Source organism: Peromyscus californicus, unplaced genomic scaffold (genome assembly GCF_007827085.1).
Source record: "Peromyscus californicus insignis strain IS unplaced genomic scaffold, ASM782708v3 Scaffold_4__1_contigs__length_199733344, whole genome shotgun sequence".
Lineage (NCBI taxonomy): Eukaryota > Metazoa > Chordata > Mammalia > Rodentia > Cricetidae > Peromyscus > Peromyscus californicus.
In genome coordinates, this window is record NW_026294562.1 from 175,676,783 (window position 1) to 175,699,101 (window position 22,319).

At 56.7% G+C, this 22,319-nt stretch overlaps 3 protein-coding genes across 5 annotated transcripts; 1 reads left to right on the forward strand and 2 right to left on the reverse strand.

The window, feature by feature from the left end:
• Positions 1 to 1,057: 1,057 nt before the first annotated feature.
• Positions 1,058 to 1,592, reverse strand: Pth2 (parathyroid hormone 2). Its single transcript, XM_052713051.1, has 2 exons — positions 1,399 to 1,592; positions 1,058 to 1,232 (listed from the first exon to the last, which is right to left on the reverse strand). Exons 1-2 carry the CDS (start codon positions 1,590 to 1,592, stop codon positions 1,058 to 1,060), a joined length of 369 nt encoding a protein of 122 aa, XP_052569011.1.
• Positions 1,593 to 3,347: 1,755 nt separating this feature from the next.
• On the forward strand, positions 3,348 to 7,154 carry Gfy (golgi associated olfactory signaling regulator). Of its 2 annotated transcripts, none has more exons than XM_052713048.1 (3): positions 3,348 to 3,458; positions 4,246 to 5,384; positions 6,262 to 6,826. In XM_052713048.1, the coding sequence occupies exons 2-3, from the start codon at positions 4,265 to 4,267 to the stop codon at positions 6,642 to 6,644; spliced, it is 1,503 nt and encodes a 500-aa protein (XP_052569008.1). In that variant the 5' UTR covers positions 3,348 to 3,458; positions 4,246 to 4,264; the 3' UTR covers positions 6,645 to 6,826. The 2 variants fall into 2 exon arrangements, with proteins under 2 accessions (XP_052569008.1, XP_052569010.1); XM_052713050.1 differs by lacking the exon at positions 3,348 to 3,458 and adding an exon at positions 6,961 to 7,154 and having other exon boundaries at positions 4,265 to 5,384; positions 6,262 to 6,435.
• Positions 7,155 to 7,475: 321 nt separating this feature from the next.
• Slc17a7 (solute carrier family 17 member 7) lies at positions 7,476 to 19,002 on the reverse strand. Of its 2 annotated transcripts, XM_052712508.1 has the most exons (13): positions 18,794 to 19,002; positions 14,352 to 14,604; positions 13,722 to 13,796; positions 13,374 to 13,492; positions 12,985 to 13,099; positions 12,819 to 12,906; positions 12,628 to 12,714; positions 12,395 to 12,537; positions 11,396 to 11,545; positions 11,137 to 11,269; positions 10,249 to 10,359; positions 9,780 to 9,907; positions 7,476 to 8,775 (listed from the first exon to the last, which is right to left on the reverse strand). In XM_052712508.1, exons 1-13 carry the CDS (start codon positions 18,853 to 18,855, stop codon positions 8,482 to 8,484), a joined length of 1,758 nt encoding a protein of 585 aa, XP_052568468.1. In that variant the 5' UTR covers positions 18,856 to 19,002; the 3' UTR covers positions 7,476 to 8,481. The 2 variants fall into 2 exon arrangements, with proteins under 2 accessions (XP_052568468.1, XP_052568467.1); XM_052712507.1 differs by lacking the exon at positions 13,722 to 13,796 and having other exon boundaries at positions 18,794 to 18,999.
• Positions 19,003 to 22,319: the final 3,317 nt, after the last annotated feature.

Sequence of the window (22,319 nt, forward strand, 5' to 3'; positions counted from 1 at the left end):
GGCCCGAAGGTGGAGGGAGCCGGGAGGAGGGTTGTATGAGGGGGTCAGGGAAGGGCGGAGGAGGGAGTTTGGAGAAACGAAGCAGCCAGGTGTGGTCCGCTGCAGAGAGCCGTCCGGTTTCCGGGGTGAGGCGTCGCCTCCTGGAAGCCTGGAATTGCTGCGGGCGCCGCCTACTCACTGTTTCGGACCGTAGCCTGGCTTCACAGCCGCAAGCGGCGGCTCCGCCTTCACAGCGTAGAGGCCAATGAGGACTCGGTCCGCCTCCAGGAAATGCAAATTCAGGAGGGCGGCCTCGTCGACCCTCTGTAGGCCAATCAGGTCGCGGTCCGCTCGCCCCGCGGGCTCGCAGAGTCGACAAATGTCGCTGGGGGCGGGGCCTCCGGGGGCTGCCGGCTTTGGTGACCGGCTCCTGCACCCAGGACCGCGCGAACTCCTCCGAACTCTTGGAGACCTCCAGGGGCGGATAAACAAAAGGCCCAGAGAGCTTAAGACACTCCGACCCCCCGCCTGGCCTGGTGGTGCACGCCTTATAGACGCAGACAGGTCTCTGTGAGTTCGAGCCTAGCCTGGTCTACAAAATGAGTTCCTGAACAACCAGGACTTACACAGAGAAACCGCGTCTTGAAAAGCCCGGGGTGGAGGTGGGGAGCGGAACCTGACCCAGCCGAGTGGTGGTGGCAGTCGCCTTTCATCCCAGCACTCGGGAGGCAGAGGCTGGTGGATCTCTGGATTCGAGGGCAGCCTGGGCTACGGAGTGAGTTCCAGGACAGCCAGAGATACACAAACCCTGTCTTGAGGGAAAAAAACCGAAAACCCCGACCCATCACCCAGCCGGATCAGGGGCCTGCGACTGTGACAAAAGGAGAGTGGAGTGGCGAGGGAATTCGGAGAGGACAGAGACTCGGTCAGACCCTGGAGGCTGCGGGGGCCAGCGAGGACGAGGAGGGCCACGTTGCAGTGAGACGGCGCGCCCACTCTGGGGCCCCTCCCCACACACGCATGCGAGGGCGGCTCAGCGAGGAGGCGCGGGCGTTGTGGAACAGGCTCTTTATTGGGCTCAGGGCGCGTCCAGTAGCAACAGCTTCTGCATATACGAGTCTAGCCAGCGGCGGCGCTCCAGGGCGGCTAGCAGGCGCGCGCGCTCCCGAAAGGCTGCGTCGTCCGCTAGCGCCAGGCTGCGTCGAGACAGGGGAGTACCCAAGTCAGCCCAGGCCCGGCCGGGGGCGCGGAGGCTGCGAGAAGAGAGATGCAGTGGCTGAGCGCCAGGCCCCACGTGCCGCCGGTCCCCACTGTGTTCTAACGTCAAGCCCTCCCCTCCCCCACTCACCCCCGCGTGTTATCTCGCCTTCCCTTGGGGTGTCTCCTCCCACTCCTGGGTGTCAGGGACCTCACACCTACCTGAACACACCAGCGAGGGGCAGGGCAACACCTGAAGCAGGGCCGGTGCCCCAGGGCACAAGCAGTAGCAGCAGCAAAAGCAGCAGCAGCCGCTCTCGGGGGCTCCTGGACACCTGGCAGGTCTCCATCACCTGTGAACACGGGGGACAGGATCTCGATGTCACCATCCCGCCCAGAATCTGGGAGCCCACCATCCAACCCCCGCCACCAGCCTCCCGCCGGGCCCCCTACCGTGCAGTGGACTCAGGAAGCGATGCTCACACCCCCTCTTATATACCCGCACAACCCTCGCCTTGGCAGTGACGCAGGCCGGACTGGGGGCACGGGGTCACTCCACTCCACGCTCATTAGGAGCCGCCAGCGGTAATGAGAAGCCTGTTGGGGGCCTCCGCTGCTGTGGCCGCCACCAACTAATTGGGACCCAGAGCTGGTACTGAAGAAGGGGAGTGGAGGGGACAGACAGAGAGGTGGACATAAGGGGTGTGTCAGAGGGATAAAAATAGAGACTGCAGAGGGGGACCATTAGAGCACAAGTCAGGGACACAGAGGCAGAGAAGAGAGAGAGCAGAGGAATCCAAGAGGAGAGAGGGAAGGAATAACCTGCAGACAGGACAGAGACTGGGTGCCCTAGGAAGGACATAACAGGAGGAGAGGAAGGCCTGAGGGCTCTGGAGATGGAGGGGAAGGCTGAGAAGGTGTGGGAAGGACAGGCAGGCTCAGCAGACAGCCAGGGAGGGAGAGGAGGTGGCAGTGTGCAAACAGGTGAAGTCATGATGTGGGGACACAGAGGCCCTGGGCTTCCACAGGGATGCGTCTTCCCGGGTCCCCCAGGGGCACTGGGACATGGTGGAGATAAGGCCCAATCCTCCATACCTGGCATATTTAAAGGGGGTTCCCAAGGCCACCCCCATAGTGCAGTTCGCCTGTCTTGCCAGACTCAGGAGGCAGAAGCAGGAGGATCACTGCAAATCTGAGATGTGTGTATGCTACATAAGACTCTTATCAAAGTAGGGGGCAAATAAAGAGGGACGCCCTCCTCCCATATTATGGGCAAAGGAGGTGGACAGGAGCCTGGACTCCTATCTCTGCAGAAAGGAGGGGCCCAAGCTTGGAATCCCAAAGCTAAAGGTAGTCAAGACAGAGCCCCAGACTCCTGGGTTCTGGCAAGGGTCCACCTGGAAGCCTGGGTTCTCTGGTCTGAAGGGAACAGAGTGGCATCGTGGGGTTAAGGTAGAAAGGGGCCGGGGACTTAGATCCGTGGGTTTGGTTGGGGGAATGGGAGAGGGCCTAGGGCTTGTTTGTTTTTGAGGCAGCGTTTCTTTGTGTAGCCCTGGCTGTCCTGGAACTCACTCTGTAGACCAGACTGTCCTGGAACTCACAGAGATCTGCCTGCTTCTGTCTCTCAACTGCTGGGATTAAAGGTGTTGGCAACCACCAGGCAGCTGGGCCCAGGGCTTTTATATATGGAGAGTTTGTTTTGTGTCTGTTGGGTTTAGTTTTTGGAGGGTTGTTTTTGCGTATGTTTGGTTGGTTTTTATTTTTGTTTTAGAGTCAAGGCTTCACATTGTAGCCCAGGCTGGCCTGGAACTGATTCTGTAGCCCAGGATGGCCTCAAATTTGTGGCAGTTTTCCTACCTCAGCCTCGCAGATGCTGGCATCGAAGGCAAGGACCACCACTCCTGGCTTTTGAGACACAGTCCTGCTAGGCAGCCCAGACTGGCCTGGGTCTCACTGTCCCCCAAGATGGCCTCAGCCTTCCAAGAACAGGAATCACAGGCCTGTACCATCATACCTGGCCAAACCTTGGCTTCAAAGGGAAAATAGCCTGGTTAAATCCTAACTTCCTCCTTTGCCCTAGCTATGAGGTCCTATGTCTTTGTTTCTTTAAGAACCTCAGCTTGTTGCTAGGCTCCCAGGATTCCTCGGGGAGGGGGTCAGGTGCATCACCTGTGTGCCTCCGGGACCCTAGCACCTGCCTCTTCCAGCGCCATTCAGCAGCACTCCCTGCCTGTCTCTTTGTCCAGCGCTGGTCATCTGCTGTTTTGGACACCACTGAACAGGTAAGAGACCCCATGACCCAAGTGACCCTGTCCTACCCAAGCTCACTCCTCCATCTCCAACCCACTACAGAAGTTACTGGATCTATCGTCGATAGACAGGGCATAGAGCTCACTGTCAGAGTGGAGTCTACACCTCACATCCCTACTCTCGAAGACCTGGAACTCAGATCCAGACATCACTTAACCCATGGTCTGAGGATCCCATGTCCTTTCCCCTGTAACCCTTAAGCCCCACTTCTAGGTCCCAATATTCAAAGTTTCTAAGCCCCTAATTTCTGGAAAGAACCAAAGACATGGACCCTCAGCCCTTCACTCCGTGGGCCTCAAAGCCCAATAGCTACCTTCTTAGGACCATGGAGTCTTCCCCCTCCCTCTGACTCGGCTTGGGCCCCAGCTCTTCATTCTCAACCTCTAGTGTTAATGTCTGTGCAGTACTGGCGTCTTAAGAGCCCTGGGAGGAGAATGAGGTTGTCCCGTGTCCCCTTGGCCACCTGATACCCTCTGAAGGTGGAATCTAACATTTGTCGGACCTTGGAAAGGTGTCATTGTGTCCCAATTTTCAAGGACCCCACTGGTAAATGCACTCCCACTCCCGAGAATCCCTGAACTCCTGTAACCTTAGCGACCACAGTTACCACCTCACGGCCGCCAGAGACTTGCAATTGGGTTTTGCCAGAGTCCCTGGGCAGACCTGGTCCTTCGGGGAGCCAGTGGATGTGGCCTCTGGGAGTGTGTTTGGCTCCAGGATGCTTTGGTGTTAACCTTTCCCTCCCTACTCCTTCCACAGCTACAGGCATCTCTGAGCCATGCAGCTCTTCAGCTCCATCTTCTTCCTCTCCCTCCTCTTCCTCCTCGATGGTCTGGGTTCCAAGGCAGCTCCCTCAACCTCTCTGCCTGTGGGCTCCGACCCCCAAGGGATAATCCAGCCCCCTAGGATGCCTGTTGCTCTAGAAAATTCTACTAGAGACAAGCCTACCCCAGGATACCCCGCAGCGGCTCCTCCTGAGCCCTCCAAGACACCACCCCCCAGACCCAGCCTCTCAGGTTCTCCAGAGACTCCCGTGCCTGCCCAGCTCACAAGCTCAGTCACGGAATCCCAGGATGCTTTACAAACGAGCCCCTCCAAAGCAACACTGCCAGAATCTTCTGAGATCCCCAAACCTGACCTGACTGCAGTTTCCCAGTCTGGATCTCCTAAAACCCAAAAACCTAATCCCTTCAAAACTTCATCCTCAGAATCACCCAAAGCTGAACACACTGACCCTACACCAACTACACACCAAGACTCCCCTGAAGTCCCCAAAGGAGGTACTCCCCAAATCTCTCCTGGTGAAGGGCCTAAGATACCAAGTCCTGGCCCCACCCAACTCCTCAGCTCCACATCCCGAGAGACCTATGACCCTGGTACTAACAGAACCCTAAATTCCGCATCACTACCAACCACCCATGCTGACCCCACAGAAACTCCACAGTCAGCATTTTTCATCACCCACTCCAATCCCACTGACATCCCCCAGACACAGTTCCCCACAACCACCAACCAAAATGCAACAGAGATGGCTGTGACCTCTGACTTAGAAACCACCACTGGTCTTCCCACCCACCCAACAGCAGCCTTCAGGGAGGAAGCCACCACATCCAGTGAGCCGGGCTTGAGTCCCAGCCCAGAATCCCCTGCAGCCACCCAAATTGCCACTCCTGGCCTGCCCACGTCGGATCCCCTAGGGACCAAAGAGCTGAATATACCCCAGAACTCAGGCCCTAAAGGACCAGACATCCCTCCTCCCTCAGCACGGATTGCAGGCCCCCCTGCTCCTCCAGAACACCCCAATCAGGTAGCCCCTGGGATGCCCCAGGCCCCTCAGAAACACAGCCGAGGAGAGACGGTCAATACAATCATCGTGGTGGAGCGGGTGAAGGAGACCGGTGAGGGGCCTGGCCATGGGTCTCCAAGCAGAGGGCTGGGCCTGGACCCTGGGTCTGAGGGAGGAGGGCGGGGGCCTGGACCCTGGGTCTGAGGGAGGAGGGCTGAGTCTGGACCCTGGGTCTGTGGGAGGAGGCCGGGCCTGGACCCTGGGTCTGAGGGAGGAGGCTGGACCTGGACCCTGGGTCTGAGGGAGGAGGGCTGGGCCTGGACCCTGGGTCTGAGGGAGGAGGCTGGGCCTGGACCCTGGGTCTGAGGGAGGAGGCTGGGCCTGGACCCTGGGTCTGAGGGAGGAGGGCTGGGCCTGGATCCTGGGTCTGAGGGAGGAGGGCTGGGGTCTGGATCCCTGGGTCTGAGGGAGGAGGGCTGGGCCTGGACCCTGGGTCTGAGGGAGGAGGGTGGGATCTGGACTCCTGGGTCTGAGGAAGGAGGCTGGGCCTGGACCCTGGGTCTGAGGGAGGAGGCTGGGTCTGGACCCCTAGGTCTGAGGGAGGAGGGCTGGGCCTGGACCCCTGGGTCTGAGGGAGGAGGGCTGGGGTCTGGACCCTGGGTCTGAGGGAGGAGGGCTGGGCCTGGACCCTGGGTCTGAGGGAGGAGGCTGGGCCTGGACCCTGGGTCTGAGGGAGGAGGGCTGGGATCCTGGACCCCTGGTCTGAGGGAGGAGGGCTGGGCCTGGACCCTGGGTCTGAGGGAGGAGGGCTGGGCCTGGACCCCTGGGTCTGAGGGAGGAGGGTGGGACCTGGACCCCTGAGTCTGAGTGGGGAGGGCTTGGGTCTGAGGGAGGAGGGCTGGGTCTGAGGGAGGAGGGCTGGGTCTGAGGGAGGAGGGCTGGGTCTGAGGGAGGAAGCCCTCTGTTTAAATGGCTGTGTCATCTCTCAGGGGTAACTCTGGTCAGCCGCCCGCGAGGCTCCATCAGTGGGTCCCTGTGCCTGTTCTTCGCCGGGACAGGGATGCTAATTGGCATATTCCTCCTGCTGTGGTGTCTCTACCGCCGAGCCTCCAGACACAGGTCCTTCGCACACCACCGGCTCCAGGACAGCGGAGATGAACCGGGTAAGCGTTTGCTCACCCTACAGTGCCCAAACGGTTCCTTATCCAGGCCTTGTCCAGACTTAGGACACCCTTCTAAAGAACACAGACAACGCCCCCCCCCCGGCGGGGGGGCTGGAGAGATGGCTCAGCAGTTAAGAGCACTGGCTGTTCTTCCAGAGGACCCGGGTTCAATTCCCAGCAACCACATGGCAGCTCACAACTGCCTGTAGGTCCAGTTTCAGGGGATCTGACACCTTCACACAGATACACATGCAGGCCCAACACCAGTGCACATGAAATACAAACAGATAATTCCAAACAGAAGCACAGACCCCTGTCCCAGGTAAGCGGAAGGCCTGACCCTACCACGGTCTGGTCCCAGCCCCTTACATCTGAAATCATTCCTCTCCTCCCCATCCCACTTCTTCCTCCTCTGAGACAGGATCTCACTGTGTAGCCCAGCTCCCCCCCCCCCACACACACACACCAGGAATGTCCTCTGCTCCTTCACGCCCACACGCGCCTCACCCCACCCTCGCCCTGCAGTCTTGCACCTGGATGCCCCGAAGGACCCCCTGGACCTCTACTTCTATGCCTCCGACGCGTGGGTGCCCTCGCACATCGCCACGCAGCAGCCACCGCCCACGCCCCCACCGCCGCCCAAGCTGCCCCCTCCGCCCCGCGGCCCGCAGCGCCTGGAAGCCCTGTCTCCTGCCGCGCTGTCCCCCAACTTCCTCTGATGACCGCAGCACCGCGGGTCCAGCCAGCTTCAACCTAGAGGAACCCCAGAGCCGAGCAGAGCTTCCCAATAAAGCACCTCACCCCCACCCAGAGTCTGCGCCTGGGTGCTTGGCGGGGGGTCGGGGGTCGGGGGGGGGGTCCGCTCAGCCTAAGAGGGGAGGTGGGCCACAACCGACAGGACCGACAGAAGGTGAGGAAACGGAGGTCCAGACTGGGGTCTGCACGCCTGGACTCCCCAGTCTGAGGCCTGGGACTGAGGAAGAGGGTGCAGTCTGGGCCCGCCTCTCCACTCTCGTGACCCACATCAGGTGACGACCTAGTCTGTACACCAAAGCGTTTATTGGGCGTGGGATGGGGCAGGGCAGGATTTACAGTCACAGAGACAGACACCAAGACACGACCCTGCCCAGGAACAGCCCTCTTCTCCCAAGCCTGCTCCCTGTCCTGGGATTTCTAAGATGAAAGAGGGGTGTCTGTGAGGGGAAGCACCCCAGATTTGGAGTCGTTTAGCCCCTGAGGGACACAACAAAAGGTCACTGAGAAACTGAGGGCAGTCTGAGCCACCCAGAATAGTAAAGTGCAAGGATTTGGGGGGGCAAGGAGATCCTGAAACCACCAAAGGGAAGAAGTGACAGCTTCGAGCCCCTGAATTAATAGACTTGAGCAAAGACCTGAAAACTGAGTCAGAAAAAGAGCGCGGGGTGAGCAGAGCCACGTCGGCCATTTCCCTGGACATTGTACTAAGCTAAGGATGAGGACAAGGCCCGGCAAAGTGTGCTGCTGAGGGAGGGAGGTAAGGAGGGGGGAGACTTGAAACCGCCATTTCCCCTCAGAAACGCTGGTGAGAATCGGTCCTTGGAATGGCGGGGTTGGTGGTTGGTTGAACCATCTTGGGAAATGCCGAACGGTTAGGGGAGCCTTGGGACTAACAGGGGATGACCATGAGTTTTTCTGAGTTGGAGACCAGCCTGAGATCCCTGGGGTCCTAGGGAGAGGGTGGAACCTCAAAACCACAAGTGAAAGAAAGAGGTTGAACTGTGTCCATCCAAGTGAAGTCCTGAGGGGAGAGATCTGGAACCAGACAGGTAGAACAAGAGAACGACTTCCGGGGTGTCTGGGTATCCGAGAAACTGCTAGTGTGCAGCTTCACCCCCTTGAGAGGCAGCTGAGAGGGAAGAGGCTGGTTGACAGCACGGGGAACAAGGGGAGACTGGCATCTGAGGCCCGAGGCGGGCCAGGGGGGAGGTGGGTCCTCCACACTGCCGCTCAGGCCGGAGGTGCACGGAGTGGAGGTCCTGGAAACTGCCAATCAGTGGAGGCACACGGTCAGTAGTCCCGGACAGGGGGTGGGGGCCTCGGAGGTTGGACTGTGCTGTGTGTGGCCCCATAGGAAGGAGGAGGTGCAGGGGGAGCCCCCGGGGGCTCGGCCTCATCTTCCATCTCACTCTCCTCACTGCCAGCCAGCTGGTCGTGGCCGACAAAGCCGCACTTCTCCTCACTCATCTCCTCCGGCTCCGCCCACGGCTGCTTCTCTCCCGAAGCAAAGACCCCGTAGAAGATGACACCCCCATAGTGCACCAGGGAGGCAATGAGGAACACGTACTGCCACTCCTCCCGAGTCTGGGGGGCAGACAACATGGCAGAAGGTCAGAAGAGGGAGGGGTGCATCCCAGGGACTCTGCAGGCTGGCACAGGAGGATGGCCGTCTTTAAAAATACATAGAGTGGGGGCTGAAAAGATGGCTCAGCAGTTCAGAGGTCTTATTGCTTTTACAGAAGACCCAGGTTCAGTTCTCAGCACCCACATTAGGCAGCTCACAATGACCTGTAATTCCAAGGAGTCGGATGCCCTCTGGCCTCTGTGGGCACAGCACTCACATGCACACACACACACACACACACACACACACACACACACACACACACACAATTAAAAATAACAGGAGGCCAGGTGTGGTGGAGCACAGAGGCAGGTGGATCTCTGTGAGTTCGAGGCCAGCCTGGTCTACATAGAGTTCCAGACCAGCCAGGACTATATAATGAGACTCCAACTTAAAAAAAAAATAGTGTTGGTGAGCAGAGAGGCTGCCAACCCTGATGACCTGAGTCCTACCCCGGGACCCACATGGTGGAAGAGAGAACCAATATATATTCCATACCACAAAACAGCTCACACATGCTAAGTTAATAAAAAAATAAACTAATAAAAATAGATGTTTTAAGAGATAAAATCTCTGAGTTTGAGGCCAGCCTGATCTACAGAGTGAGTTCCAGGACAGCCGGAGCTACACAGAGAAACTCTCTCTCTCTCTCTCTCTCTCTCTCTCTCTCTCTCTCTCTCTTTTGGTTTTTCGACTTTTCGAGACAGGGCTTCTCTGTGTAGTCCTGGCTGTCCTAGAACTCACTCTGTAACCAGGCTGGCCTCAAACTCACAGAGATCCACCTGCCTCTCCCTCCCAAGTGCTGGGATTAATGGTGTGTGATACCACCACCTGGCGTGAAACCCTGTCTTAAAAAAAAAAAAGAAAAAAAGAGACAAATTAATTAACTAATTAATTAATTAAAGAAAGGGAGGGGGTTGGGTGTCAGAAGGTTCCAGGCCTGCACTGGGAGGGCTGTGCTAACCTTGTGCTTGGTCATTGCACCCACGATGATGGGGCACACCATCCCAGACAGTGTGCCCACGCCGTTGGAGATGCCCATCAAGATGCTGGCATAGCGAGGGGCGATGTCCAGGTGGTTCACGTTAAACCCTGGTGGGGTATCAAGTCAGCAGCTGTCACACCAAGTCCCTGCTGCAGTGCCACACCCACCCATCTCCTCTGCTCTTCTGAGGCATTCATTTTTAAAAATTTATACTTATTAATGTGTATGTCTGTGTGAGGGTATACACATGTGAGTGCAGTACCCACAGATGCCAGAAGAGGGCGCATGATCCACTACTGGCAGTTGGGTAGATGCTGGGAACCAAATTCAGGTCCTCTGAAAGAGTAGCAAGTCTTAACTGCTGAGACATCTCTCTAGCTCCTGAGAAGCCCATTTCAGGGCCTGAGCTGACTCCAATACCCCCAGCTACCCCATCTGGGGTTCTCACCAGAGATGGCAAAGCCGCTGAAGCCCACAGCCAGGACAAGGAAGGAGATGGCCACACCCTTGGAGTGTGAATATCCGACCACCAGCAGCAGCGTGGCTTCCATCCCGAAGCCTGTGGAGGGCCATGTCTCCCAAATGCCCATTGTGACCCTACTGGCCAGCCTGCCCACATCCCCAGCCGTGACCCCACCCCAGCCCCCTTCTATTGACCCCATCTGGCCACTCTGACCTGTAGAACACCTGACTAGCTTCACCAAACCAGAAAGGGTCCTGCTTCCCCAAGATCCACCCCAAGCCATATCTTCTGACGGCTCTGCCTTAAAAGGGCCCACTGTGGTCCCACCTTCTGACTAAGCCACACTCCGCAAGACCCAACACCCCATCTCTGAACCCTCAGAACTCACCTCTATGTCCCTATCACATAAGGAAGCCTGGGACCCCACTCAGGTCCCCATCTCCCCTGATCCCCATTCTCAATTATCTTGCTGGGTTCCCCACTCACAGTCTGGTCCCAAGTCCCCACCCATGACCTATCTCCCTAAACCCCAGTTATGGCCATTTTAGAGTTATAGGACTTCAGGTTTTAGGGTTATATAGGACTCAGCTCCCCCAGTCCCAGCACCCACCCCCCACCCCCGCCGGACTAGTTTAAGTCTGGTTTCACCTCGGGAAGGTCCCACTCTTCCAGCTCAGTGTCATCTCTACACCACTCATCTGCCTACCCTTTCCACAAGGTGGTCTCCAAACCTGGCTTCCCGAAAGTGTTGCACACTGCCCTTACTCCCTCAGATGGGGTCGGGTCAGGCACGCCCTGTGACCCCCACCTCTACCCTGCCCATCAGACCCTCCCCTTTGCGCTCTGCTCCACACGCGGGCTCCACCCACTCACCGCCGCAGTTCATCAACTTTCGCACATTGGTGGTGGACATTATACGGCGGCTGCGCAGGAAGTCGGCGATCTGGCCTCCGATGGGCACGATGATGGTCATGACGAGGTGAGGCAATGCCGACACCAGGCCCACCTGTGAGAACAGGTGGATGGACAGCCACTCCCTTTGGGTGACTACTACATCCTCCTCTGTCCTTGCCTAGGGACGCAGGCACCCTCTCCCTCACCCCCACCCAGTCCCCCACTCCTGCACTCTAACCTTGCTGATCTCAAAGCCGAACACTTCTTCAAAGTAGGCGGGCTGGGAGATGAGGAGCAGGTAGAAGGTCCAGCTGCGGCAAAAGTTGGCCACAATGATGGCGTAGACTGGCATGGACGTGAAGAAGCGCCTCCAGGGTGTGTTAAATTTCTGGGGGGGAGGGGAGAGCAGACCATGCTAAGGCAGACACCAGGGCTTGGGAACTTCATGTCCCTTCAGGGACCCCACCCTAGCTCACTGAAGCCTCTAGCATGGGCCACATCTTTACTCCTGGGGACTTAGGGATTCTAAAACTCCAGCTTTAAGGTTGCTTCGCAAGGATGAAAGATGGGTCCTGACTCCCCAGAGGTTCCTTGAGTTCCAGATATTAAACCCCATGATAACCCATAAGTGTGAGCCCAGTAAAATTCACGCTATTCAATCACGCTACAAAGTTTAGCCATACGCACAGCAATATCTAGCAAAATCTCAAGTTCTAATCCCCCTGTGCTGCTTTTAACCAGGCCTCATCCGTGGCTGTAACTCAGCCCACCTTGTACCTAACTATGTCCAGTACCTGCCATTCTGGAACACCATCCAGCCTAATATGGAATCTAACCCAGCTAGTTTCTTTTCTTTTTCTTTTTTTTTTTTTTTTCCAGTAATGGGAATAGAACCCATGACCTCATGCATGCTAGGCAAGCACTCTATCATTGAGCCACGCCCCAGTCTCCCACTGGGGTATTCTAGGCAAATGATCTACCATTGAGCTATACCTCTAACCCACTTTTGAAATAAAGCTTCACTAAACTTCCCAGCCTGGCCTTGAACTCACTTTATAGCCTGACCTCGAACTTGCAATCCTCCTGCCTCAGCCCCTGAAGTAGCTGCGATGACAGGCCTGTATCGCCACACCCCATCTAGCCCCATTTGCCTGGCAGTCCTATTCTCCTCTCTGAGTCGCTGCACAGCTTTGAGCCAGCACACTCCTCTCCTCCCTGCCCAGTCCCACAGCCGTACCGTAACGGGGTTCATGAGCTTGGCACTCTCTCCGATGGCATCCTCGATGTATTTCCGCTCCTCTTCTGAGATGCTGGGGTGCATTGCCGGTGACTCGTAGGAGACTAGCAACCAGAACAGGTACCAAAAGATCCCGAAGCTGCCTGTGGGGGGCGGAGAGGGAGGGGAGGAGGGTGACATCTGGCCTCACTCAGCCCCAGTGCCGCCCAGAACCATGCATTTGAGTCCCTCACCATAGACATAGAAGACAGAGCTCCATCCTGAATACTGCACCAGGACCCCAGCCAGGGGCATGGCGACCACTGCCCCAGCATAGGAACCTGAGGAGACAAAGAGGGTAGAGAGCAGACCCCCCTCAGCCCTGCAATCTGCCACATCACAGCTCAACCCCTCACACAGGAGCCGGTCCCCAGACCCTTCTCACCACAAAAGGCTGTTGTCGCCAGCCGACTCCGTTCTAAGGGAGGGGCCCATTTGCTCCAGATGCCGTGGCAGGCAGGGTATGTGACCCCCTAGGGAGGGAGCACCGAGGTCAAAGAGAAGAGGTGGGGTCAGAGATGGGGGGGCAGGGCTGATGGGACAGGCTTTACCTCTACCAGTCCCTGCAGGATCCTCACAAAGATGACACAGCCGTAGTGGACGCGGGCCGCTGAGGGGATCAGCATGTTTAGGGTGGAGGTAGCCACGATGGCAAAGCCAAAGACCCTGGTGAAAAGGGGGAAAAGAAAAGAGTCTAACCAAGGCAGATGGAGTGAGGTGTTCATGTGGTCCTGGCCATCTAGCCTTCCCACCATCCCTAGGATTTGCCCTTCCTGCCCACAACAGGCCACGAGTTTCACAGAACTCAAGGACACCGCTAAGATATGCCCTCAAACAAGGACCCTCCCAGTATCCCAGAGCCAAACCCAAGACCACACCTCTAGCTCCACCACACACACACAGCTGCAATTTCTGCCACCTTGAGATGCCACCACTGTACCTGTTGGCTGCGAATTTTTGGCATATAAATCCTCCTGGAATCTGAGTGACAATGTAGCCCCAGAAAAAGGAGCCATGTATGAGGCCGACAGTCTCTGGATCCCAGTTGAACTGAGCTTTCTGCGGGTCAAAATGCACATCAAACTAGCCGCCCTCCAGACTCTACCCTCCATCAATCAGCACCCACAGATTTAGTGTCTCAGACAATCAGCAACCAGATCCCCCTCCCCCTGCCCAAACCTGCCAATCAGAGCTCACCGGAACTCCGCTCTTCTATGTAGCTAGAGCTAGTCCTATATAGTCCTATAAGCGCTGCTGCCTAGAAGCCTAGTTCTACTTGCTTGCTTACCTCAGTATCCCCTCCCTGAATATCCCCAAGTGTGGGAATGACTGCCTCCTGTTTGTGGACAGACCTGTATGGGGTCTAGGCAGGGCCAAGAAGTAGCTAAATTAGGGGTGTTCCTTATTATATTGGAGCAAAGGATGGGGTTTCAGGTAAGCTACAGACTAAACCAAGGTATTTTTTTCCCTTTTTCCAGTCATGGGCATGGCTTCCATAATACCCAAGTTAAAATAGCATAAATCTGAGTTTGGACAAGGCTTTATTTAGGTGTGGGCCAGAACTAATCAGGTGGGCAAAGGCAGAGGTAAATTTGGAAAGGAGCTTGAGAGAGGAGTGAAATTATATAAATGTGACCCGAGAACATAAACGCGGGACACAGCTGTAAGAGAACTGGCTAGAAGGTCCAAAATGGACCGAGGTAATAAGTATCATACCTAATACTGGTGTGACATTTCCTAATCTGGTATGGAAAGGGGTGGAGCTTTCTTTATATCAGGGCGGGGCTTAGGAAGGCAGGGACCCAGAGTAAGGTCAGATCTGTAGGGAGGCACGATGGGCAGATTGTAGCTGGGAAGGAGTGTGAACTGGCCGTGTGTGACATCACGGGCCGTGAGCAGGGCTCGCTAGAGCAGCTACCTGCACCACCACGTGGCCCCCACGGTGGGTCGTGCTGTTGTTGACCATGGACACGATGGCCACGCCCAGGTTGCAGCGGATGCCGAAGCTGATGCAGAAACCCAGACCACTCATGATGGCGATGATATAGCGGCGAGGAAGGCCAAAGCAGGTGCAGTCCACCACAGGCGGGTCCCGCGTGTGCGTGGTCACTGGGCGCCCGTCGGCGCTCAGCTCCAGTGTCTCCGCGCCTTCCTGACGCTTCTCCAGGAACCTGCAGGGCAGCCAGAAGCCAAGCCTCAGCAGTCCAGGCCCCTCCTCCCGGTGGCACAGGGGTTCCGGGCTTAACCTTGCTTTGCTGCCCTCACTAGGATGCAGGTATCTCTGGATCTGTCTTTCCCTCCCTCCATCCAAGAACTCAGGGTGCCCTCTCCTCCCTGTGACAGAGGAGTGCATGGCAAAACCCACGTCTTTTGTCAGACCCAGAATTCTGAGTCGGAATTCCTTCCAGTGCCAGGAGTCCAGGCCACCAGCTCTCTCTCTCTCCTGCCTGGATTCGACTCTGGGGTCAAGATCTTCAGTCACTTTCTCCCTCTCTCCACTAGGGAGTTATAGACTCCACACCACCCTTTGGAATCAAAGAGCAGGTGCCTGCAAGCCCCCACCGCAAACTCCGAGACTGTCCCCAGCCCCCTCCGGCAGATGCAGATCCAAGTCTATCTGAGTCAGCAAAGGTACAAAGAGGCCTGCGCAAAGGTGTCAACAGAGCAGATGCTTCGAGCCACCTCGGCTATATATACAGACACCCCCTCCCTTCCCTCCCCTCCCCCTTCCCGTGATCGCCCGGCCCTGCTTCTAGGCCCCAGATATGTGGGTTTGGGGAGTCCCCAGTGGTGCTGAGTCCAGCAGTTTGTCCAGTTTGGGGCCCCTGGGGAATCTGGGGTTCAGACTGTCAGCCTAGGGAGCAGGGAGGGGGAGTGATGGCTGGTGTCCTGGCAGGGGACAGATGGCCCTGGTAGGGAGATTGGCGCATTCATTCCCCAGCGTGACTCTCGCCTCCGCCCGATCTGCATCCAGGATTGAGTCTGTGATGATGGATAGAGCTCATGGAGGGGCTGTCTCCCAGCCAGAGAGGCTGCTGGGGACAGGAGGGCCTGACCTGGAGACAGGTGGGCGGAGTGCTGAGTGCTGACATGGAGAGACAAAGAGTGGACAGAAGAGAACTAGCCAAAGACTGGGGGGGGGGGGGGGGGGGCAGGGACCTAATGAAAGGGTGGAGACTCAGAGAGAGAGCACGAAAGATAAGAAACCCAGAGCGGGAGATGACAGAGACCTAGAGACAGGAGAGAAGGCCAGAGAAAGACAGACTCGGGGAAGAGAGAGTAGGAACTGAGTAAGAGACATAGATGTGGGGTGGGAAGGGCAGAGAGCCTCTGATATTAGGAAACGGAGAGATGAGGAGACATCGGGGACAGATGATCGGAGGCCAATGAGGTGCCTGAAGTATGGGGACATTGAGAGTTCAGCGTGGCCCCTCTGAGGCGGGTAGGCAGCCAGGGGATCCGGCTGGATCCCAGGAAGGGGCGAGAACAGATGGAGGCGAGGGAGACTGGGACGGGGGAGGAAAGAACAGCCAGACGGCCTGGGGGGAGGGGCGGAGGACCGAAGAACACAGCCCACAGCCCCATCCTGAGACTTAAGGAGGTGGGGAGGGGCAGGCAAGAAAGGGGTGGAGGTAGAAACCAGGCGTGGTGGTTCACGCCTGTAATCCCAGCACTCGTGAGGCTGAGGCAGGAGGATTGCTGCAGCTTCAAGACCAGCCTGGGCTACAGCGTGAGACAAGTGAGGGAGAACGAGATGTAGCCCAGTTGGCAGAGTGCCTGCCCAACATGTGGGAAGGTCTCAGGTCTCCCCCAGCACTGGTAAGCCAGGTACACTGGCTCATCTGTGATCACTTAGAAGCGGAGGCAGGAGGATCAGGAATTCAAGGTCATCCAGCCTGAGTCACACCAGACTTAGTCTCAACAAAACAAGCCATATGGTGGCACTCGCCTTTAATCACAGTACTTTAAGGCAGAGGCAGGATCTCTCTGAGTTCCAGGCCAGCCTGGTCTACATAGCATGTTCCAGGCCAGCCAGAGATGCACAAGAGCCTGTCCAAAAAAAAAAAAAAAGTGAGGGGTCTGGAGATAGAAAGAGAGAGGGTGTAGACAGAGTCCGAGAGCTGGGAATCAAAGCCCCCAGGATGAAGAACATAGGGTAGAAGGGCCCCTGCGTGTTCCCCTCCATAGAACATTCCCTGTGAGAGTGGAATTTGACCCAGGTTGATTTCTGATATTTGACTGACTCTGAAACTGCAGGTGTGGGTCTAGCCCCAGAATTTTGATATTTGTTGTGTGTATTAGATGTCAGATCTCTCTAAGCCAGGCTTTTCAAACAGGGATCCTGAGTATCATACAAGACAGGACACAGGGCAGTGCAGGTGAGGCCAGGCAGTGATCAGGAGTTCGAGGGCCAGCCTGGGCTACCAGAGACCTTGTCTCAAAACAGCAAGAGTCACAGAGAAGCCCCATCTCCTCTCTGAATGACCCCAACTAGGCCAGGGACTTGGTGAGGGAATGTGTCCCTTAGGGTGGAGTTTCCCCAAAGGAAGCCGAGTCTCAACTGCTCTCTGAAGATGCCGCCCCACTCCCGGCATCTTTCCCCTATGCCTTGGTAGTTTTCTGGTTTCTTCCTATCATAGAATTAGGAAACTGAGACTTCAAAAACAGATGTCACAGGTTCAAGGTCACACAGGAGGAAAGCAACTTGGGCCTGATCCATTCCTGGCCCCCAGCACTGCCCTGCCCAGAACCTGGCCGAAAGAAGCAAGACCCCTGGCTCCCGGCTCCTCTTCTTTGTCCTAAGTCACCCTGGGTTATCTTGGTCCAAAAGACACCCCCAGCCCCCAGTCTTCTCCATCTCCAGGAACATCTGTAGCTCTTATCTCGTTCCAGGCTTGGGAAGAATGAATGATCTGTGTTCAAATGATAAGTTTGGTCCTCAGCCATTGATGCTCACCCCTCTCTGTCAAAGTGAATTCTGGATTCTGTAAGCAAATAAATGCTTGCCCCCTTCCCAGCTTTATGATGCTTCTCCTGGGGTCTTTGAGTTTGGAGAGGAAAGGCAAGGCTGGGGACCCAGAAAGGAAACGGAGATCGAGAGAGAGGGCCTAAAGAACACCCCCTTCTGCTCTCACCCCTGCAGCCCCTCCACCAACATGTCTTTCTCTGGCTCCCCTGACTTCACACTGGTGTATTTTGAGAAACTCGTGAAAGGAGGCGAGAAAAAAGGGTGGGGAGGGGCTGGGGATTGGAAAACTAGGAGAGGTGAGGCTGTCTCAGCTCCCCCACCCCCACTGCACCTCCTGCCTCCCTCTGTCCACCTCATCCCTCTCCTGTCACCAGAGGGCGGGGTAACTTAGGAGCAAGGATGTGAGCCACAGGAAGCCGGACTGTCAGACTAACATTAGACTCAGGTGGCCCAGTGAGATGGACTGAGGACCACGTAAGGATGGACCAGGGCCCTGGATGGAGGAAGCAGGGCCTAAGGGCGCCATGCCCACGAGGCCATCTCCTCCCCGCACCATGAACAGATATTTTTAGGTTTCTGGAGAGCTGAGTAATTTCTCTGACTTGGAGCCAGAGCTGGGGTTGGGGGGTGAGGCTGGGAGGTGTCCAGGCTACCTCAAGGGACACTGGGGTCACTGGAATCATGGTTCTGGGTGGGAGCAAATCTCACACAGTTCTAGCCTATATCCCTTGGGAAGTCCATATTACCTCCCAAGATTAATTTGGTTTTGTGGCCTGAAACTCCCTCACCACCACCCCCTCCTGAACCTGGGATACCCCAGCTTTTTCCTCTCGGCTTAACCCCCCTCAAGGACAAGAACCAACGGCCCCAATCCGCTTTAGCTCCAGATTAAATGCCTCTAGGGACAGAATCTGAGAAAGAGGAGAGATGGGGAGAGCAGTCCAGGGGAGCAGTCAGAGATTCCAAGAGAAACACAGATCCGAGTGGGGGCCAGCGGTCCAGAGAGGAAGAGTAGGAGAGGCGAGCGAGAGGCGCAGAGTCAGGATCGGTGGACAGTCAGCTAGTGAGCGCAATGGCTCCTAACCAGAGGGAAGGGACAGAAGAGGAACCAGAGAGAGGAGACAGGTGGACAGACACCCAGAGAACAGGGAGAGATACACAGTCTCAAAGAAAAGTCAAGCCCACGGTGGGGTGAGGTGCAGCGGGGAGAAAGATGAGGGTGGACCAGGCAGGATGGGAGGCCAGCATCGACAGGGCGGAATCCTGGACAGATGGGTGGGCCTCCCCACACAGTGCCAGGGTGTCATCTCTCTTCTCCCTCTGTCCGTCTGCTCCCGGGTGGAAAGGAGGCGTCCTCACCCTTGCCCTCCCAGGAACCCCACCAGGCTTACCGGTGCAGCCTCCCCAGGGCGCGCCCCGCCAGCTTCCGAAACTCCTCCTGCCGGAACTCCATGGTGGCTGTGCCCACGCGGGTCCCCTGCCAATCCCCCCGCCCGCGGGCCCGGGCGGCCGCGTCCGGGATCCCGGGGTCCGCCCCGGCCCGGCCCGGCCCCGCAGCTCCGCTTGGGGGGAATCAGGCTAAGAGTGCCAGTTGCCCCGGGCTGTAGCGGGACTCAACGTCGGGGGGCGGGGCGGGGCGGGGCATCACGCCCACCCAACGAGGCCCCACCCCTTGCAGGCAGGGCCCGCCCTCTCCTTCCCCAGTTACCTGGGGGCTGTAGGCTGTAGTCCCTCTTGCCTTGCCCTCTTGCCTTGCAAGCTGACCCTCTCTCTCCTTCAGCTCTCCCATCCTAGAGCCTCTACCTGGCCATCTCAAGGCCACGCCCTTGGAATTGAACTCTGAGTTGCCTCCAAGCCCGCTACAATCCAGTTCCCAAGTAACTCCGCACTATCCCTGCTCCCTGGGTCCCTCCTTCCCAGATCTCTGCGCTCCTGAGCTCACTTCCCCATCTGATGTTTGGCTTTCTCATTTTCTTTTCTAGTGAGATGCAAGCCTTTAATTAATCCCGGGACTTGGGGAGGCAGAAACCCTGTCTCAAACAACAAAGAAACAAAAAACAGCTGGGTGATGGTGGCGCACACCTTTAATTCCAGCACTTGGGAGGCAGAGGCAGGCGGATCTGTGAGTTCGAGACCAGCCTGGTCTACAGAGCGAGTTCCAGGACAGCCAGAGTTACACAGAGAAAAATCAAAATAAACAAAACAAAACCAAAAGTTAGGGGGTTTTTTTGTTTTGTTTTGTTTAGGGCTGGGCGTGGTGGAGCATGCTGTTCATCCCATCACTTGGTAGGCAGAGGCAAGTGGATCTCTGAGTTCGAGACCAGCCTGGTCTATAGAGCAAGTTCCAGGACAGCCAGGGCTACACAGAGAAACCCTATCTCAAAAAAAAAAAAAAAAAAAAAGTTCTTTAAATGTAATTCTGTGTGAGCGTTCTGCCAGCATGTCCGTCTGTGCTCTACTTGTAAGCCTAGCACCGCGCACACCTAAAGTAGCATTGAATCCCCTGGAACTGGAGTTGTGAGCGTCCACGAGGGTGCTGGGAACTGAACCCAGGGCCTCTGGAATCGCCGCTGAGCTCTCTCTCCAGCCCCTCCTTTCATTTTTTGGGCCGCACTAGGGATAGGACCCAGAGCTCCACACGTGCTAGGCACGTCCCCACACCTCACTCTGTAGCTCAGGCTGGCCTTGATCTTATGACCCTCTTGCTGCGGCCTCCTGTGTAGCTGGTGTTACACGATGTGCCGCTGGACTGGCTTTCCCCATACTTTTCGGATTCCACTATTCCCCTTGGGTTCTACTTTTCCTCGGGGTTTGTCCGCACCCCATCCTTCTCTTTCCTCCCCCTTCATCCCTTTGAATTCCGCTCCCTACAACGAGGCCCACCAACACTGCCCTTGGTGCCCAGTGATTCCGTCTGCACTCGCCTAGAATATCTCCAGGCTCTATGACACTCTTTTGAGTCTGGGTCCCATCAGCTGGGTCCTATCTCCTCCCTCTGAGTTCTACCCTCGCCCCCCCACCCCCCGCAAACGTGTCCCCCTACTCCTGCGGACGCTGTGTTCTGTCTCTGCCTTCTGGGGTCTGGCTCCTCCCCTTAAGTCTGTCCTAGCTGTGGCTTCCACTCGGGCCCCAGGATCTGTCCCCACCCACTGAGTCCTCTCCCCACCAGTAGATCCCAGTTCCATCCCTTGGGGGGAACACCAACTCTCCGGTGGCCCTCAAACCCTGACGCCCACCAGACCAACGCTTTTCCCGGTGCGCCCCCAGCTCCAGGCCTCAGCAGGGTCCTGGTTTCCCCACCGTCTCTCTTCCCGTGTCGGGCCACAAATGCATTTGGGATTAAATTTTCATGATGCGGCCCAGGAAGGGACGAGAGAAGCCGATCGAGCGGCAGGCGGGCTCGGAAGATCTCCGTCTTGTCTCCGACCAGTCCCCGGGGAGGAGGGAGGCGGGCCGAGCCGCGCACACGCGCCCCCTGGCGGCCGGAGCGCCGGGACGGCGTGCGGAGGAGGCGTCCGCGGCTCCCGGCCAGGTGTGAGGGAGGAGCAGATGGTGAGGAGGAGGGGGTGGGAAGGGGGCCCCGGCGCTGCCAAATCCCGGGCGGTCGCCCGCACCGTCACCATGGCGACGGAGAAAGGAGGAACGCACCCAGCCTCAAGCTTTTTCAGGACCTGGAAACTAGTCCTTCAGTGGCCAAGGGATGGCCTCTGTCCGGACTACAGGCCCCAGTGACCTGCGTGCTTGAAAGTTAGCCCACTCTCCCCCACCACCCCACGTTGCTGTCCGCTTCGAGGAGAGGTGGTTGTCCTAGCGAAGAAGCCTTAGAGCTTGAGGCTTCCTTGCCCCCTCACGTGGGCAGGGCTCGCTAGTTTGCTTGACAGCATCCTGGGGCAGGATAGATGTCGCTGTTGTACAGACTAGCGTGGAACTTGTCATCCTCCTGCCTCAGCCTCCTGAGAATGTCGTGCAGGCATACCCAACAAGCTTGGCTACAGGATACCTTCTGACTTTACCAATTTTTCTCAGCAGCAGTATGGCCATGTTATTGTTGTAGTTTTCTTCGACACAGGGGTTTTCTGTGTAGGCCTGACTGTCCTGGAACTCACTCTGTATAGTGACTGGAACTCAGAAATCCCCCTGCCTCTGCCTCCTGAGGGATGGGATTAAAGGCACGTGCTACCACTGCCCGTCTTGTTTTTAATTTAAAAAAAAAAAAGTGTGTGTGTGTGTGTGCCAGACAGTGGTGCATGCTTTTAATCCCAGCCCTCGGGAGGCAGAGTCAGGTGGATCTCTGAGTTCCAGGACAGCCAGGGCCACACAGAGAAATCCTGTTTTGAAAAACCAAACAAGCCGGGCGGTGGCGCACACTTTTAATCCCAGAGTGAGATCCAGGACAGGCGCCAATGTTACAGAGAGAAACCCTGTCTCGAAAAACAAAAAACCCAAAAAATTAAAAAAAAAAACCAACCCTAAAAACTACATATATATTTGGGGCGGGAGAGAAGGCTCAGTAGTTAAGAGCATTTGTTGCTCTTGCAGAGGACCTGGGTTCAGTTCCCAGCACCCTTACTGGTGCCCTCTTTTGAATTCAGCAGGTACAACAGTGTACATGCAAATAAACCACTCATAAACACAAATAAATCTGAAATCTCTGTGTGTGTGTGTGTGTGTGTGTGTGTGAGAGAGAGAGAGAGAGAGAGAGAGAGAGCGCGAGCGCACCAATGGAGGTTAAAGGACAACTTTTGGGAGTCAGTTCTCTCTACCATGTGGGTTCCTGGAATGAATCTCCAGTCATCATGCTCAGCGGCAAGTAGCTTTACTCAGGGAGTCCTCTGGACTGCCCAGGTGTAAGGGTTTTAATAGTTTAGCTGTTTGGATTCTCTCTTCTCCCTTTGCAGGGCCGGGGAGTCTCAGAGC

Bases quoted from the DNA above. Each gene is read 5' to 3' on its own strand.
- Pth2 (XM_052713051.1), bottom strand. From the start codon at position 1,592: ATGGTGGGCTCCCAGATTCTGGGCGGGATGGTGACATCGAGATCCTGT. The intron at 1,233-1,398 runs GTAGGTGTGAGG...CTCTTCTCGCAG, and splicing joins CCCCTCGCTGGTGTGTTCAG to CCTCCGCGCCCCCGGCCGGG.
- Gfy (XM_052713048.1), top strand. From the start codon at position 4,265: ATGCAGCTCTTCAGCTCCATCTTCTTCCTCTCCCTCCTCTTCCTCCTC. The intron at 5,385-6,261 runs GTGAGGGGCCTG...GTCATCTCTCAG, and splicing joins GGAGCGGGTGAAGGAGACCG to GGGTAACTCTGGTCAGCCGC.
- Slc17a7 (XM_052712508.1), bottom strand. From the start codon at position 18,855: ATGGAGTTCCGGCAGGAGGAGTTTCGGAAGCTGGCGGGGCGCGCCCTG. The intron at 12,538-12,627 runs GTGAGGGACTCA...CGCCCCCCACAG, and splicing joins CTCTGTCTTCTATGTCTATG to GCAGCTTCGGGATCTTTTGG. The intron at 8,776-9,779 runs GTTAGCACAGCC...TCTGCCCCCCAG, and splicing joins GTGCAATGACCAAGCACAAG to ACTCGGGAGGAGTGGCAGTA.